The sequence below is a fragment of the Typopeltis vanoorti genome, chromosome 2 (genome assembly GCF_054136105.1).
Source record: "Typopeltis vanoorti isolate ZY-2024b chromosome 2, IOZ_Tvanoo_1.0, whole genome shotgun sequence".
NCBI classification, from domain to species: domain Eukaryota; kingdom Metazoa; phylum Arthropoda; class Arachnida; order Uropygi; family Thelyphonidae; genus Typopeltis; species Typopeltis vanoorti.
Window position 1 is genome coordinate 143,259,970 of NC_143550.1, and position 18,115 is coordinate 143,278,084.

Sequence of the window (18,115 nt, forward strand, 5' to 3'; positions counted from 1 at the left end):
ATCAGATCACTTTACGACAAATAGTAGAGAAATCACGGGAATATAACAAAGATCTCTATTTGAGTTTTATAGATCTGGAAAAGGCATATGATAAGGTGCCAAGAGAGAAGCTATTCAATATGCTACAGTTGTATGGTGTCAATGAGCATTATACTAAGTATTGCTTGATATAATTTTGCTTGACTTTATTTGAGTTGTAAGTCAGCAGTTAGAATTGAAGGAAGTACAGGAAGATGGTTTAATGTTAAATCTGGTGTGAGACAAGGATGTACATTAACCTCTCTGTTATCCATTATCTATATGGATCACATTATGAATGAAAGTGGTATTAAACATGATATCGAAATTGGAGATGTTAATGTCAGCTCTTTGCTTTATGCGGACGATGTTATACTTATCAGTAAATCCACTACAAGTCTGCAAGATTCTTTGACTAAATTGAGTAATTGTTGTAATAGATATGGTATGAAGGTCAGCAATAAAAAGACAAAGACACTGAAAATAGGCAGAATCGTTGAAAATGTCAACTGCATTGTGAACCTGTTGAACAAGTAAAACATTTCACCTACTTAGGCACGATTTTTAGTGAAGATGGTAAATTAAATATGGAAATAAACAACAGAATCAATAAAGCTGGTATAGTAGAAGGTCAGTTGAATAAATTCACATGGAATAAGAGAGAAATTAGTCGGAACACTAAATTAGCTGTATACAAGACAGTGTTCAAACCAGTTTTAATTTATTGATCTGAGAGCTGGGTCTGAAGTAAAACACTTGACCAAAGACTAGAGACTACAGATATGAGAGTCCTGAGAAAGATTAGAGGTGTGAACAGATGGCATCAATGGGAATATCATATTAAAAATGAGTATATTAGGAAAGAACTTGAAATTGTCAGCATCGAGGAATGCGTTAGCAGAGCTAATCTTAGGTGGGTATGGTCATTTAAACAGAATGGGTGAGGAAAGATTGGCAAAACAGGTGTTCTCTGCCAGGTTGGCAGGAAAACGACCCAGAGGAAGACCAAGATATAGGTGGTTTGATAGGGTACAAAGTTCCTTTGACGATGAAATATAAGATCTGATAATATTGGAGTCTTGACAAATAGCACACTGATCTGGAGGAAAATTGTAGATAGGAAGTTAGTAATGATGTAAATTTTTCATGTAGTACTATCATATCCTGTACACCCCTTGAGGGTACATGGCAGGAATTTGATGATGATGATGGATTTAGAGAAAGATGGAAGTTTATTTCCACTTTCTTTGCTTACACTTGGATAAATGATTAAACTAAATTTATTATAATCTAACCAAGTGTAAAATAAACTTCCAACATCTTTCTCTAAATCCAGAGTAATTTAATAATTAGGTGGTATACCTTTTGGCAACTCGTACAGATAAATATGATCTCTCCATTGCTTCTGCCTTAGTATCACCACTTCTGGGTCTGGCTCCCACTGATGAGACCTCAATAAAAGTCGAAACCGGCCTGGGAAGTGGCCCTTCCCTTAATGCATAGCATTATACATCTCCACAAGGAGATGTGCTTGACATTATGGGAGATACTGAGACAAGGAGTGATGAGAGCTTGGTCCATCTTTACTACGAGTTGCCTCAGTCCTGAAGATACTTCAGGCACTAATTTTCTTTACTTACACTTGGATAAAGGATTAAACTAAATTTATTATAATAACTATATCCCTTAGGACTTGTAGAAGACCTATGGTGTCTGGATAATTCATGGTCACATAGTATAGTTTCTGGTATTTAATATCAGGTGGGGAAAATGCTTCATTTATTTAGTTTTCAAAATGAAATATGGAAATTATCAGGATGACTGTGCCAGCTTGGAATAAAATATTGTACTAATTCACCTGGATATGGTCTTTGTTACTGAGGGTGTCTATATTGAGATATGGTGAAATAAGTAGTGTTACTTTTGAAAGTTTAATTACAAATTATTATTATTATTATCATCATCCTAAAATGGAACTTCCTAGACTCCATGAGAGTCACAGACTCATCTCACACATCTCAACATACCATGCCTTTAAACACATTCAAATTCTCTGCAGAGATCAATCATACTCTCAGGAAATGCATTGCAATCATTCACAACTCTCCATGAAAAAACCTGCTTCTCACTCCCTCCTTATATCACATCCTCCTTCCAGGGATGACCTCTTGTTCTCCTCCAGTCTCCCACTATGTTGAAGAGGTATTTTTATGAAAAAACTCTTCAACATTAATCCTATAACAACCCCTTACAAACTTGTACATCTCTATCATATCACTCCTCTTCCTCCTATCCACTAGACTGCAAATTGCATCGTCTCAATCTTTCTTAATACTCAACATTCCAGAGATTAGAAACTATTTTGATCAATCACCTCTAGACCCTCTCCAACATCTCTTCATCCTTTTGAAAAACAGGTGACCAAATCTGTGCACAGTAGTTCATATGTGACCTAATCGGAGCTTTATACAATGGAATAAAAATCTTCTTATTTCTACAAGTCAATGTCCTTTGCATCATTCCCAGAATTTGTTGTGTTGTCCTCACAATTTTGGTAATATGTCCCCTAAATTTGAGATCCTTATCCACTATCACCTCAAGATCTCTTATTTCCTCCACCTCCAACAATATATCCCCATGAGTAAATTCTACATAGCATCTTTGTTTTCCAAATTTTAAAACCATACATTTTGCAGCATTGAACTGTTATACTCACTCCTGTGCCCATTCACTCAGTCTATTCAAAGTCTGCTTGTAAAGCCACAACTGCTCTACTCCTCATAGTTTGTCCCAGCTTTTCATCATCTGCAAACAACTCTATATCCTCATTCAAATCTTCCCCAATATCATTATCATACAAGTTAAACAGCAATAGCTCTGAACCAGACCCCTGAGGCACACCACAAGTGACTTTCCTCTTCTGGAATATTGCTCCCTCCATACACAACTTGTTGATACCTATCAGACAACTAATTCCCAATCCAATGCATTAGTCTAATATCCAATCCCTTTTGCTCTAGTTTGACTCTCAACTTATCATGCAGTAATCTATCAAGAGCCAATTATTGAGGGAAGGGTAGTGGCCCTTCCCTTAATGCTGCATAGCATTAAAAGAAGGGCCACTACCCACACCAGTTTCAACCTTTATTGAGGTCTCATAAGTGGGAGCCAGATTCAGAGGTGGTGATACAAAGGTGGAAGTAATACAGAAGTCATATCACCATATACCAGTTGCCAAAAGGTATCATCATTTAAAATTCTCTAGATTAGAGATAGTTGATGGAAGTTTTTTCACTTGGCTATGCTACCAATTATATATTTGGTTTAATCCTTTATCCAAGTGTAACTCCACCTTTACTACGAGTTGCCCCAGTCCTGAAAATACTTCAGGCACAAACTTTGTTTGCTTACATTTGGATAAAGGATTAAACTAAATATATAATTGTTAGCATAGCCAAGTAAAAAAACTTCCATCAACTATTTCTAATCTAGAGAATTTTAATAATAAGGTGTTGACACCTTTTGGCAATGGATATATGGTGATATGACTTCTGCATTACTTTCACCTTTGTGTCACCACCTCTGGGTCAGGCTCCCACTGATGAGACTTCAAAAAAATTCAAAACCAGTTGGAAGTTTGGGTGATGAATGGCAATGCTGTAGCCCATGAGTTTTAACTGAGGCTCAGCTGTTGCTGTCACCCAGGTCTTGGGTGGGGTGAGGTGGGGGGGGGGATGAATGGCAATATTGTAGCCCATGAAGTTAACTGAGGCATGGCTGTTGCTTCGGTGGTGGGATGAGCCTACCATGGTGTAGAGCCAACCAATTCTGAGAGTTCTTCTCAGTGTCAGGGTGTGCCTGTCACTGAGGGGAACAATGCTGGTTTTTGGAGTTTGACCTGTACTTGAACATTCAATAAAGGTTGAAACCAGTCAGGGTAGTGGCCCTTCTCTTCATGCATAGCATTATACATGTCTGCAAGGAGATATGCTTTGCATTATGGGAGATACTAAGGCAAGTGATCCGAACTTACTCCACCTTTACGACGAGTTGCCCCAGTCCTGAAAATACTTCAGGCGCAAATTTGTTTGCTTACACATGGATAAAGGATTAAACCAAATATATAATTGGTAGCATAGCCAAGTGAAAAAACCTCCATCAATCTATCAAGAGCCTTCACAAAGTCTAAGCATACTGCCGTGTATCGATCTCCAACTTCCAATGCTGCTGTCGTCTTACTGTAATAAGTAAGTAGATTACTAAAACATAACCTCCCTTTAGCAAATCCATGCTGTCCATCAAATATAATGTCATTGTTATCAACCGAATTATGGATCCTGATTCTCACCAGCCTTCCAACACCTGACATACAGATTGGCCTATAATTTTATGCTTGAATTCTGTCACTTCCTTTACGAAATGGTAAAATCTTGTCCTTCCACTCCTTTGGAACTTGACCCAGTGTAAGACTCATATTAAACAAATATGTTAAGATATAAACTTCCTTGGCACATTCCTTCAAAACATGCAGTGATATATCATAAAGTCCCACAGCCTTATTAATATGAGTCTTACATTTGCTTAATTTCCCATATACCTCTTCCTTACTCACAGTCAGGTACTCCTCCCCATCATCTACTGCTCTCAAACTTTCCATGATGTCACATCAACAAGGATGAAAGACTTTTATTAACTACTCATTAAATATCTCAACTATGTCCTCTGCTGCAGTTGTCCTTATAACATTTTCTCCAATCAATGCCATCCTACCATAATCTTTTTTTTTTTTTTGCTGGTTACATATTGAACTGAGTTAACTTCCTCACCCGTTCTTTGTATTCCTCATGGAATTGATTATTACCACTTCTCTTATGTTGCCTCCATAAACCCTTTTTTTCTCAGTATTGCATGCTTAATCTCTTCATTCATCCATTTCACACCTACCTTATTTAACCATCTGACCTTTGGAATACATTTGTGCATTGCTTCTACTAGATAGTTCTTGAACATCACCCAAGCAACATTGATCTCCTTTACACCCAAAATCCATGTAATAAATTAACAAATCCATGTTACAGCTGTAAGCTTCTTCTGAGGTTTTCATAATAGCCAGCCTTGTAGTTACACATGTCCTTTCCTTGAATATCCTTGAATAATTCTTGAATATCACCCAAGCAGTATTGATCTCCTTTCCACCCAACTTCTCATTCCATGCTACAGCTGCAAGCTGTCTCCTGAGCTTCTCATAATCACCACCAGCCTTGTAGTTCCACATATAACTTTCCCTCATAGAAGTCCTAATACTGTAGGCAATCACCCAGGTAATCACTTCATGGGTGAATGCTACCCATGAAGTATTTACACTCTCACCAACTAGAGGGTGATTTGACACTTCATTTATAATAACATCCTCTGATGATATGATCAAATCCTAGACACTCAATCCTTGTTTGCCCTCTGTTACATACTGCCTGAGATAGTTGGCCATTATTTTCTTTACTTCCAGTTGCTATCTCGTCATCTCAATCTATATTGTCATAATTAAAATCATCCTTTTCCTATTTGCTTGGTAATTTGCTTATACATTTCCTTGTCACTACTCTCCACATTACCAGGTCTATAACAACATCCAATGAAATATTTCATTCTTTTCACTTCTATCTCACACCATACTGCCTAAAACCACTACCATTATTTCACCCTTGCATCTGTCTGTACCTTGTATGCATATAACTCTTTTTCTATCATCAATAGCACTACACCTCCTGTTTACCCTTTCTATCTTCATGAAACACATCATGCCCTTCCATCTCTATTATTCTCATCCAACCATGTCTCACTTATTCCAACAATTTTTGGGTGAATGAATTCAATCAATGCAGCCATTTCATTCCCTTGTTTCTAATACTTCTAGCATTTGTATACAAACATAACAGCTCATTCCTGGATCTATAACAAGTTTCACTGATACCACTTATCAAATGAGACCTCTCCATACTTTCCTTGAGCCATTTCTTTTTCTCCTTACTCATCCCAGAAACCTCTTCAAATCCGACAGTTTTCCCTTACATCCCAGTCATCCCCTTCCCTTTTTGTCTACACATGGATTCACATCCTGTTTAAGCATCAACCTTTCTCATGCTGTGTTCCCCTGTCCACTTTGAGTCTTCCCTTTTCTTGGTTTGTCGTGCACAATTGTTCTGTCAATCTCTATATTCTTGCTATTCACTTTTTCATTCATAAGCACCACTTTGATCTCTCCTTCATTAACTCTCCTGCTCTTTTGATTATTACAAACTACATGTAATTGTATGTATTTGTTTTTCAGTGGTATTCCTTTAAACCCTAAAAAACCATTGTAGAAACTGTGCATGTTAGAAAATTTCAGTCATTTCATTATTTGTTTGAAGAAATTGCTGCCATTTTGTCTTACTATTTTATATTAATACTGGATGATGTTAATAAAGGATTGCCATGCCTAAAATGATTGGGAGAGAAACTGTGAAAACTATCTGATTTAACTGGAGATTACTGTACTTATATAAAAGAGCAATTTATTGATTAATAATGATGATGGCACTTAATTTTCAATAGAATTTAACAGAAAATATTGTCTTTTGGTTGTAAATTAGTTCCTTCTGATCTGTTAGCTATTTAATGAAAAAAATCCAGCATAAATGACTGGTTTTTAACAGGATCAGGTAATTTTCATGTGAGTTACTTTAATATTGATATAAAGAGGTATGAAACTGTATTTTACTGTTTTTATTTTTTTCTATTCCCTTTCTCTCATATAAAAAAAAGTACTGAGGACTAATTTTTTGTAGATTTGCATCCTTACTGTCCTGCATATTATAGCAATAGAGCAGCATGTTTCATGATGATGAGCCAATACAAGTCAGCTTTAGACGATACCCTGAAAGCTATTCATCTTGACCCTTCCTTTCTTAAGGTTTGTAATATTTAATTTAAGACTGTCTTAAATTACCTAATACAAAGTGGATCACAAAAATGTGCTTGTTTTTAAAGGTTTATAAAATTTTCATAAAAATGAAGTTTGCTAAGATGTAGACAAAGAGAGCCTTTGTAGCTTGGTCAGTTTTGATGAATATCACATCTGAAACATACCTGTTTCAGATGTGAGGAATCTTCATTAGGTATTTTCAATGGAAGTTGACTCAGCTGGTCTCTTATGGAGGTGGTAGGTGTTCCCTCTCAGAAACTTGGGCTTTTAATCAGTCAATCAGGCAAGCCAGTTAGAACATGTTTAACACATAAAAATATTGTTACAAAATAAAATTATTGTTATGAAAGCCAATCTTGGCAGGCCTTGAAGGCTTGTAAGTACTACAAAATATATAATATGTAGAATATATTATAATAAATGATAAAATGAGCAAAGTAATTAATAATTGTGACACATATAAGAAGTTATGATATAGATTCAGATTTATAACAGATTAATCTGTATTAATATCAATTCAGAAGTTATATATTATCATCATCATCATCATTCAGGCCTCCATGGAGTCAAAAGACTATAATAAATTTAGTTTAATCCTTTTTCCAAGTGTGAGCAAGCAAAGTTTGTGCCTGAAAGTATCTTCAGGACTGGGGTAAGGTAGTACAACACTGGGAAACTCGTTACAAAGGCAGAGTCAAAAGACTCATCGTAGGAGGTCCTTCCTAGACATACAAAGTCTATCATATAATTCCTTGAACTCATTCACCATTTGTGCTCTCACCACTCAATCAGGCAATGCATTCCATGGTTCAACCACCTCAGTGCAAAGAAACCACCCCTCACCCTCTTGCTCAACCAAGCGAAAGAACTCCCCAGTGTCAACCCTGTAACCACCTCTCAACAGTTTAAAAGTCTTAATCATATTACCTCTCCGTCTTCTATCCACCAAACTTCCTCAGCCGATCCTCATAACTAACATTGTAATAGTCCTGAAACCATCTTTGTTATCTGCCTCTGTACCCTTTCCAAAGTTAATTTATCCCCTTCAAATCTTGGGGACCAGATCTGAGAACAATAGTCTAAGTGAGGTCTGATCAGAGTCTTATACAACGGAATGATAACCATTTTATCTCTGCAGGTCATTGTCCTTTTCATTATTGCAGCAATCCTCTGTGTTACCTTCACTACCTTTGCAATATGCTGGAGTGGTGAGAGCGAAAACGGTCAATGAGTTTTAAGGAGTGGTATGATAGACTTTGTGTTTCTTAGTGGGAACCTCCCCTCGATGAGTCTTGATAGACTTTGTGTTTCTTAGGAAGGACCTCCCATGATGAGTCTTTTGACTCCATGGAGGCCTGAATAATAATAATAATGACTTCCAGGGATGGTCCCCCCCTATCCTTGTTCCTTTCCCCTGTTCCACAAGCATAAGAACTGCTCAATGTCAATGGATATTGAATTCATGCATCAGCAAATTTGTGCAATGAGTGCAGGTTTAGTGATTATTATGGGGGATTTTAATTATAGTGATATCAATTGGAATGAGGAAATATCATGTGGCAAAAAGGAAACGGAGTTCATATGTCTTCTGCGAGATAATTACTTGAAACAGCACATAACTGAAGGGACACATGGTGTGAGAGTGTTGGACCTGGTCATTGGTTCAGAAGATACATGCATAAGTAAGATGTCCTCGTTACCTCCAATTGGTGCGAGCGATCGTATGGTATTGACTTGGGAGGTTGCAAAATCTGTGGATTTTTCTGTTAAGAAGGGGTATATACGGAACTACAGGTTAGGCAATTATAACAAGCTTCGGAGTGAGCTTGCAGCCATCCCATGGCAGAACATATTGCAGGGGAAAGATGTTAGCAGTGCATGGGATAAAATAAGTGGGTAACTGAGGAAAGCAATATCAGATTGTGTCCCCATGGTCAGGAAGACAAACAAGGTAGGTGTTAGATGGATGAGCAGTAGTATCAAGTTTGATCTGCAAAAAAAAGAAAATGTTATGGAGAATGTACAAGGAGAAAGGCAATCAGTACACCCATGAGCAGTACAAGGCTCAAGCTAGGAAAGTTACCATCATAGTAAGAAAAGCTAAATCAGATTATGAGAAGACCTTAGCCAATGATATCAATGACCTTAGCCATGCCAGTCACCTTTCTTTCCTGAGCCTTGTACTGTTCATGAGTTTGCTGGTCACTTTTCTCTTTATATTCCATTCACAGCAGTTTCTTCTTCTACAGCTTGTGCTTAATGATATTACTCATCCATCTAACTCCTACCTGATTAACCCTCTTTACCCTATGTATGCAGTTTAATACTGCTTCCTCTAGATGATCCTTAACTATATCCCATTCACTATTAATATCCTTACCCTGCAGTGTTTTATGCCATGGCACAGATTTAAGCTTCTTCCTAAGCTTGTCATAATCACCATCACCTGCCTTGTAGTTCCACATATATCTCTTTTTTGATATTCCTCATATTTTGCAATCTCCAAAGTCAAGACTGCATGGTCACTTTCATCAATTGGCGGCAATGTGGTCACCTTGGTTATGGATAGCTCTTCTGATCCTGTGAACAGGTTCCAATACCCTCCCACCCCTAGTCCCCTCCATCACATGCTGCCTGAAGTAATTATCTCTTAACAAGTGTATAAATTCTGTTTCCTTCCTGCACATGTGATCTTTCTTCCTTCTAGTCTATATCTCCATAATTGAAGTCCCCCCATAATAATCACTCAACCTGTACTCATTTGTACTAATTTGGTGATGCATGTCTTCCAGATCATCTGTTGAACACTGCCTGGCCTATAGAAACAACTAACTGTATATTTTGTCTTACTAGCATTAATCTCACGCCGGATTGTTTCAAATGAACAGCCACTTCCCCATCCTCCTGCCTGTCTCCTATTTTTGACTGCAATTCATCTGCTATCATCAGCAGTACTCCTCTCTCTCTCATTCCATCTTCTCTATCTTTCCTGAAAATACTAAACCTTTCACATGCTGCCTGAAGGTTAATTCAATCTCTGTAACTACATCATCTGCTGTTAGCCAAGTCTCACTAATGCCTAAAACTTTTGGTGAGGTTGCACTAACCAATGCCAAAAAACTCCTCCCTCTTGTTCCTGATACTTCTGGCATTAGTATATAGAAACTACAGCATCCCTTTAGTCTTTCCACCCACCTTTACTTCCTGAATTGACTATCCTATTCAATATTTTTGCTTAAGAGACTAGATTCCACACTTAGTCATCCTCACACTCACTTGCCTCATGGGTATTTTCACACAAGTCACTTCCTTCCACCCTAATTGCTTAAGTTTTCCTGAATTTTCCCTTCAGCATGCTTGGTGAACAAAGCTTTCTCTCCAGACATCTAACACCAAAACCATTTAGATGCAGTCCATGCATTGTACAAAACTTTCTTTCCATCAAACAGGCCACCGATCATCAAATCCTACATCATTCTTTGATTAATTAACTTAGCTACTCTAAATAATAAAATTAATGAAGTTGTTGACTGAAAACTAGTCATGAAGTATTATTAATTTTATGGGATCTCATAATATCTGCCACATTCATTGAAGGTATATATATATCATAATATTATATTGATAATGATAAAATTATCATTATCAGTATTCCAAAGCAATATTAAAAGAAGCACTGGAGAATTCAGAAGCAGGAATAAAGATTGGAGGTAGACAGATATTTGCAATATGGTATACAGATGACAAGCCATTATTATTAAATACTGAAACAGGACTACAACATCTGTTGAACAGATTGCTGGAATCCTGTATCAATTATGGAATGAAAATTAACATAAGAAAAACAAAGGTAATGAAAATAGCAAGGAAAGAGGCAAATATGGATATCAGAATAAATGGGAAAAATTTAATCAAGTAAAGACATTTAAACATCTAGGAAGTGAGATTAGCAGTGATGGAAGATGTAAAAGTGACATAAAAGCAAGAATAGCAATGGGAAGAGATGCCTTTAATAGAAAATGAAATTTATTCAGAAGTGAACAGAAACCTAAAGCAAAGACTAATAAAATAGTGTGTGTGGAGTGTTGCCCTCTATGCAGCTGAAACCTGGACATTGCAGAAAGAAGAAATTAAGATTTTAGAAAGCTTTGAGATGTGGATTTGGAGAAGGAAGTAGAAGAAAAAAATGAGTAGAAGAAGAATGAAGTCTGTTAAAGAGGATAAAAAGAGGAAAGGGAAACTTGATTGGATATATTCTAGGAGGAAATGGAATCATCAGAGATGCCATCAAAGGAAACATAGATGGAAAAAGACCCAGAGGAAGAGTAAGGAAAACAGTGCTAGATGGCGTGCTGAATGGAGACAGGTACACAAGCTTGAAAGAGAAGGTTCAGAACAGAAGAGAGTGGAAGGAAAGTTTTTGCTACTAAGAGAAGAACCTGCTCAATTGCAGAATACTTAAGAAGAATGATAAAATTTTAATAATTATCATTATAAATGGCATTATATGTATCATCATAACTGTATATAATTAAAAAATGTGTAATAGGCATTTTTCTCTGTTGTTTATAGGGTCATTTAAGAGCTGCTAGGTGCCATATCATTTTAGGTGATGTTGCAGCTGCTCAGCAGTTCTTGCAAAAGGCTAAAGAACTAGAACCTACAAATACTATTCTTATAGCAGAGGTAAAGTTCCAGTGAAATATATATTTTTTTATGCAGAAGACTAAATTATGGAGTTAAATGGAATTGTTTTTGTGATAGTTTCATTCATATATATATATATATATATATATATATACATACACACACAGGCAGTCCCCGGGTTACAAACGAGATATGTTCCTGAGAACATCTTTAAGTCGGATTTGTATGTAATTCGTATGTATGCGGTAATAATGATAACAATATTATAATGGCTCATATGTGGCAATAATAATACAGTGTAATAATAATAATTATTATTATTATCATTATTCCCCTGTACTGTAATAATAAATTACAGAAACTATTGTGCTCTTTCTTTTAATTCAAACAAGCAGAACATAAAAACAAACTCATACAAAAAGTTTAGATAGGAGAAATTTCAAAAAGAATATTAAAGGTTGCATCATTGCCTTGCTTAATGGAAGGGACATTTCTGAGGCAAGAAGGTAGGTTAACATTAATCGGAAGATGATGATGGAAATAGTGCTAGAGAGGATGGACCTGGTGCTGGAGAATCAGGATTTGATTTTGTTTCTGGAGGAGGGAAGCTTACCACTGAAGTCGGTTTCTAGGGTTGTTTGCACAGCCTTTTTCTTTTTACGTCAATGGCCTTGCAGCTGATGTTCAGGATCTTGCTCAAGCTTAGCAAATCCTGCTTCAAAGAGACTAAAGCTTCAGCTAACTCTTTTGTCGCAAACTTTCTTAGCTCTGGATCTTCTGATTTTTCATGTTCTTGTGTTTCTATCAGCTGCTTCTCTATCTCCATACGGTCTTTATTGGTTAATTCTTGTGAATGTTACTCTAGTAAGTCGATGACATCATTTTCATTGATGACCAATTGCAATGCATTGTCACTATCCACCACAGCTTTTCTGGCTTTGGCGATGTCTTCTGTGAAGCCATGAAAATCATCACAGAATAGAGGGCACAGTTTGTTCCACACCCCTTCAATTGTTGATTGCTTCATTTCAAAGAATCAGCAATATTTTTGGTTGTATCATGGATGTTATAATGCTTTCAGAACTCTCTCAGGGTCATCACATCATTTTCTGTAGCCTTGACTGCTTGCGGGAATGTACGCCATAAGTAATAAGCCTTAAATGCAGAAATGACTCCCTGGTCCATTGGCTGTAGTAACGATGTAGTATTGGGTGGTAAAAATATGACCTTTACATTAGGGTGAAAGTCATCCAAAGATGTTGGATGTCCAAGAGATTGTCCAGCACAAGCAGTTTAAGGGATATTTTCTTTTACGAACAATAACATTCCACAGCAGGAATAAAACAGTTCAAGATCCAATCTTCAAACATGGCAAGGACCCAGGCCCTTAAATTTGACTTCCAAACGATGAGAAGAGCTGCTTTAATAATGCGGTGAAGTGCAGATTTGTTTACACATGTGAAAGAAACCAGTTCCTCGATTATTAATTTAATTATTTAATTATCTTTATGGGGGAGGCTTGAGCATGTTCGTAAGTATGGAATGCTGTAAATTGGGTCGTACGTAACCTGGGGACCACCTGTACACACACACACACACAAACTCACACATATAATATACAGAATGCAGAAGGAAGAAAAACAGGAACATTATTTTTTACATCCTTCTGTATTCTGTTTTCATAGTGTTGGTGAGATGACTTTCAATGGATTAGACTTCATCTACAGTCGAGTCTAATCCATTTATGACTTTCAGTGAATTAGACTCCACTGTAGATGAGATTAATCCCTATTTGTTTCAATGAAAAGTCAGGAGATTGGGACAATTAGGTGCTGCCAAAGAAATTCCAAGCTCAGAGATCTCAGGTAATCTCAAAATTCAAACATTTTACCATAATATCAGAACCAGATTTTTACTAAAAAATAAAAAGAGCCTCAAGTCTTCCAACCAGTTAGTATTTGCAGGTCTATAGTAATTCATTGTATTTAGTCAAAAAGTGATCACCTGTATGATGACTGCATTTACAGATCACCATTATGTATCCTCAAGGGATGTACAAGATGCAATGATACTACTTCATGAAACTTTACATTATTACTAACTTTCTATGTATGTGCAGTTTTCCTCCAAATTAGTCAGTTATCTTTTGTAATTCCAAATGTCATTACATCTTATATTTCAGTCTTCTAAGGCACTCAATCCACATCCACCTAGATTTTGGTCTTCCTCTGGGACTTATGTCATCCTGGCATCAGACACCTGCTCTACCATACTACCTGATTAGCTATGTTAACATGCCTGAGTGCCAATAGTGACAAGTTCTTTCCTAATATATCCCCATTTTTAATATGATACTGCCATTGATGCCATCTTGTCACTCCTCTAATATTTCTCTGAGCTCTCATATCGTGGTCTCTATTCTTTGATCAATCTCTATCTCTATTCTCTTTGATCTCTATTCTTTGAAGTAGTATTTGTGTATGGTGGAGCAATATCAAAGAGGCAGAAGGTTACAAGTGGGGTTCCACAGGGCTCAGTACTGGAACCTATATTGTTTAACCTTTATATCAATGACATTGTCCATGGATTGCAAGGGGATATTCAGTTGTTTGCAGATGATGTGAAGCTGGGAAGGGTTATTAGTAATAGTGCAAATGTGGTAGCCCTGCAAGAGGATTTGAATAAGCTAGATAGATGGGCAAATGAATGGGGGATTTTGGTTTAATGCAGCAAATGTACAATTTTGATGTTTGGGACACATTGATGGGACATGCATACTCTATGGGAGGAGTTAAACTGGAGGAAGTAGGGGAGACAAGAGATCTGGGGTTGATGATTGATAGAAACCTGAAATTTAGGGGACATATTGCAAAGGTAGTGAAGGTAACACAGAGGATTGCTGCAATAATGAAAAGGACACTGACCTACAGAGATAAAAGGGTTATCATTCCGTTGTATAAGACTCTGATCAGACCTCACTTAGACTATTGTTCTCAGATCTGGTCCCCAAGATTTGAAGGGGATAAATTAACTAACTTTGGAAAGGGTACAGAGGCAGATAACAAAGATGGTTTCAGGACTGTACAATGTTGGTTATGAGGATCGGCTGAGGGAGTTTGGTGGATAGAAGAAGGAGAGGTGATATGATTAAGAATTTTAAGCTGTTGAGAGATGGTTACAAGGTTGACACTGGAAAGTTCTTTCACTTGGTTGAACAGTGTGAAGGAGTGATGACAAGGTGCCATCCCTGGAAGTTACTAAAGGAAGCTGTGAGCAAGAGAGTGAGGAGTGGTTTCTTTGCATGGAGGGTGGTTGAACCATGGAATGCATTGCCTGATAGAGTGGTGAGAGCAAGAATGGTCAATGAGTTTAAGGAGTGGTATGATAGACCTTGTGTTTCCTAAGAGGGACCTCCCACGATGAGTCTTGATAGACTTTGTGTTTCCTAGGAAGGACCTCCCGCGATGAGTCTTTTGACTCCATGGAGGCCTGAATAGTAATAATAATAATAATCACTCTATCAGGCAATGTATTCCGCAATTCAACCACCCTACATGCAAAGAAAACACTCCTCACCTTCTTGCTCACAGCTTCCTTTTTCAGCTTCCAGGGATGGCTCCTTGTCATAGCTCCTTTCTGCTGTTCCATCAAGTGAAAGAACTCCACAGTGTCAACCCTGTAACTACCTCTCAACAGTTTAAAAGTGTCAATCATAAAGTCTCCTTTTTCTATTTATCAAACTCTGAAGTCCACATTCCCTCACCGATCCTCATAACTAACATTGTACAGTCCTGAAACCATCTTTGTTATCCACCTCTGTACCCTTTCCACAGTTAATTTATCCTCTTCAAATCCTGGGGACCAAATTTGAGAACAATAGTCTAAGTGTGGTCATATCAGGGTCTTATACAATGGAACGATAACTCTTTTATCTCTGCAGGTCAGCATCCTTCTCAGTATTGCAGCAATCCTCTGGGTTACCTTTACTACCTTTGCAATATGTTCACTGAATTTCAGTTTTATATCAATCATCAACCCCAGATCTCGTCTCCCCTACTTCCTCCAGTACAGCTTCTCCAATCGAGTATGCAGCTTCCCATCGATGTATCCCAAACTTCAAGACTTTACCTTTTGCTGCATTTAAACCGAAACCCCCATTCATTTGCCTATCTGTCTAGTTTATTGAAATCCTCTTGCAAGGCTGCTCCATCTGCACCATTACTAATAACCCTTCCCAGCTTCACATCATCTGCAAACAACTGAATATCCTCCTGCAATCCATTGACAATACTATTGTCAATAGAGGTCCCAGTATTGAGCCCTGTGGGACCCCACTTGTAACCTTCGGCTCCCTTGATATTGCCTCATGATACACAACTCTCCGATACCTGTCAGACAGCCAATCCTGAATCCAGTTTACTAACCTGACATCTAAACCCATGTGGTGCAACTTAAATATCAGTTTATCATATAGCACCCTGTCAAATACCTTTGCAAAATCCAAAAAAATGGTAGTATATGCCTTTCCCTCATCAACTGCTCTTGTCACTTTATTATAAAAGGCAATCATATTATTAAAGCAAGAGCACTCCTTAACAAATCCATGTTGACTCCCACGGATAACATTACTCTCATTTGTCCAATGCTGTATATGGTCCCTCACTAAATTAATTAAATTTAATTAAATAAGCATAGAAGGGAAAAAATGCTGCTGATTAGATAGATCATGAAAACCACTGATATTATTTATGTAGCCAATTATTACTTATGTACTGATATTATTTATGTAGCAATGCATACAGCTAGGATAAAAGATGACAAATAGAGAGCCCTTACTACATTTTGGATTTCCAGAGAGAGAGGAATAGCATGAAACAATTGGATACCTATGAAAGGGATAGAGAAAGTTTGCCCTTTGCTCAATAGTGGGATGCATCAGGCTGATTACAACAGCAACATGTATTAGAATAAAAATATCTCTGTATTATAAGTGATCACATAATTTTAAAATCCATGATTAAAATCGAATTGTTCATGAATGTTATAATAAAATATTATATTATATACCTCCTTAATAGCAGATGTACTGTCTTATAATACTGATTTCAATTATACCTATTTCTGAACATCATTAAAATCTAATTATAAATAAATATCATAATTATATATTTATGTTACATGATTTAAATCAAAATATTGATTCGGCTGGTAAAGATGAAGATTTAATTATTATTCATAGATTATTTAAAATTATTCAGGTTGTCAAAAATTCCATTGCCAAAAATTGCACATAAATGTCCCATTCTGATGCAGACTTTATATGGTTAGTCATCACTATATCAAAAATACTGTAATGAACGACCAAATATTCTGGGCTGAGCTCCATAGCATTAATGTTGTTCTAAAGGAAACAGCAAAATTTCCGATATAACCAACTCTATAGAAAATTTGTTTTCTATAGAGTTGACTATAAATATTTATGTAAACAGTTTTTATCAAAATATAAAATCATTAAATGCTAGATTTTAGTAAAACTCCTTAAATCCTTTAAAATCCTTAATGCTAGATTTTAGTAAAAAATATTGTATATACATGTATATTCTGAGTTCTAAGTGAGTCATCATTAATTCACTCTTGATTGACATTGCAGATTAAAAATGCTCAATCTTTAAATTATTTCATTCAAGAAGGAGAAGAGCTGTACAAGAAAAAAGAATACAGAAGAGTATGTACATACTTTTTTTCCTTAGTGAAAAATTCATAATGACTAAATAATTTATTCAATTTCAACAAGTCGATTTTAATTATGTACATCATTCCAATTTTTCTGAAGAAAACTATTGACTTTTTTGAGTTGATTACAAAGGCACAACTTAAACTAATATCAATACCTTAAGACATATAATAATATTAATATTTTAAAAGCCTATTTAAATTTATATATATAAAAGCCTATAAAAATAACACTAATAGTTTGAGAGTATATGGTGAGAGTATATTTAGTAGGATGTTGTTACAGACCAGGGAATACAGATAGTGATGAGCAGGAAATGTTTAGGCAAATTAGTTTGGCACGTGAAGCAAGCCATTTATGAGAAGACTTCAACTATAGTGATATAAACTGGGCAGAGGAGACAGCATGTCTCCTCCGCCCAGTAATAAGGGAATTGAATTTTTTTATTTCTTGAGGGACTGTCTTAGGCAGCATGTATAGTTGAGGGAACACAAGGATCAAGAGTTCTTGGATCATAGCATCAAAGGATCTGATTGTGATTGGGATTATATATTCCCCCTCCCCCTTTGTTGAAAGTGACTGTGTAGTCCTGACTGGAGGATGAATAGGAATGTGGGGGTACCAAAACAGAAGAAAGTTATGTGGTATTATAATGCAGGTGATTATCATAGCCTTAGAAACCAGCTTGCAGCAGTACTTATGGATGAAATTTGAAGGAAGAGGGGTCATTAGCACATGAGAAATACTTAAGA

The 18,115-nt window shown here is 36.6% G+C and overlaps 1 protein-coding gene across 5 annotated transcripts in view; it reads left to right on the plus strand.

Moving 5' to 3' along the window:
• LOC150109487 (dnaJ homolog subfamily C member 7-like) overlaps positions 1 to 18,115 on the plus strand; it is a 160,115-nt gene that overhangs the window by 52,475 nt on the left and 89,525 nt on the right. For 3 of the 5 annotated variants that reach the window (XM_090413259.1, XM_090413273.1, XM_090413264.1), the window contains 3 exons: positions 6,846 to 6,970; positions 11,555 to 11,668; positions 17,280 to 17,354. In XM_090413259.1, coding sequence (XP_090269385.1) covers positions 6,846 to 6,970; positions 11,555 to 11,668; positions 17,280 to 17,354 — 314 coding nt within the window. Of the gene's footprint in view, positions 1 to 6,822; positions 6,971 to 11,554; positions 11,669 to 17,279; positions 17,355 to 18,115 lie in introns of all 5 variants that reach the window. The other 2 variants (XM_090413260.1, XM_090413281.1) reach the window with 2 other exon arrangements.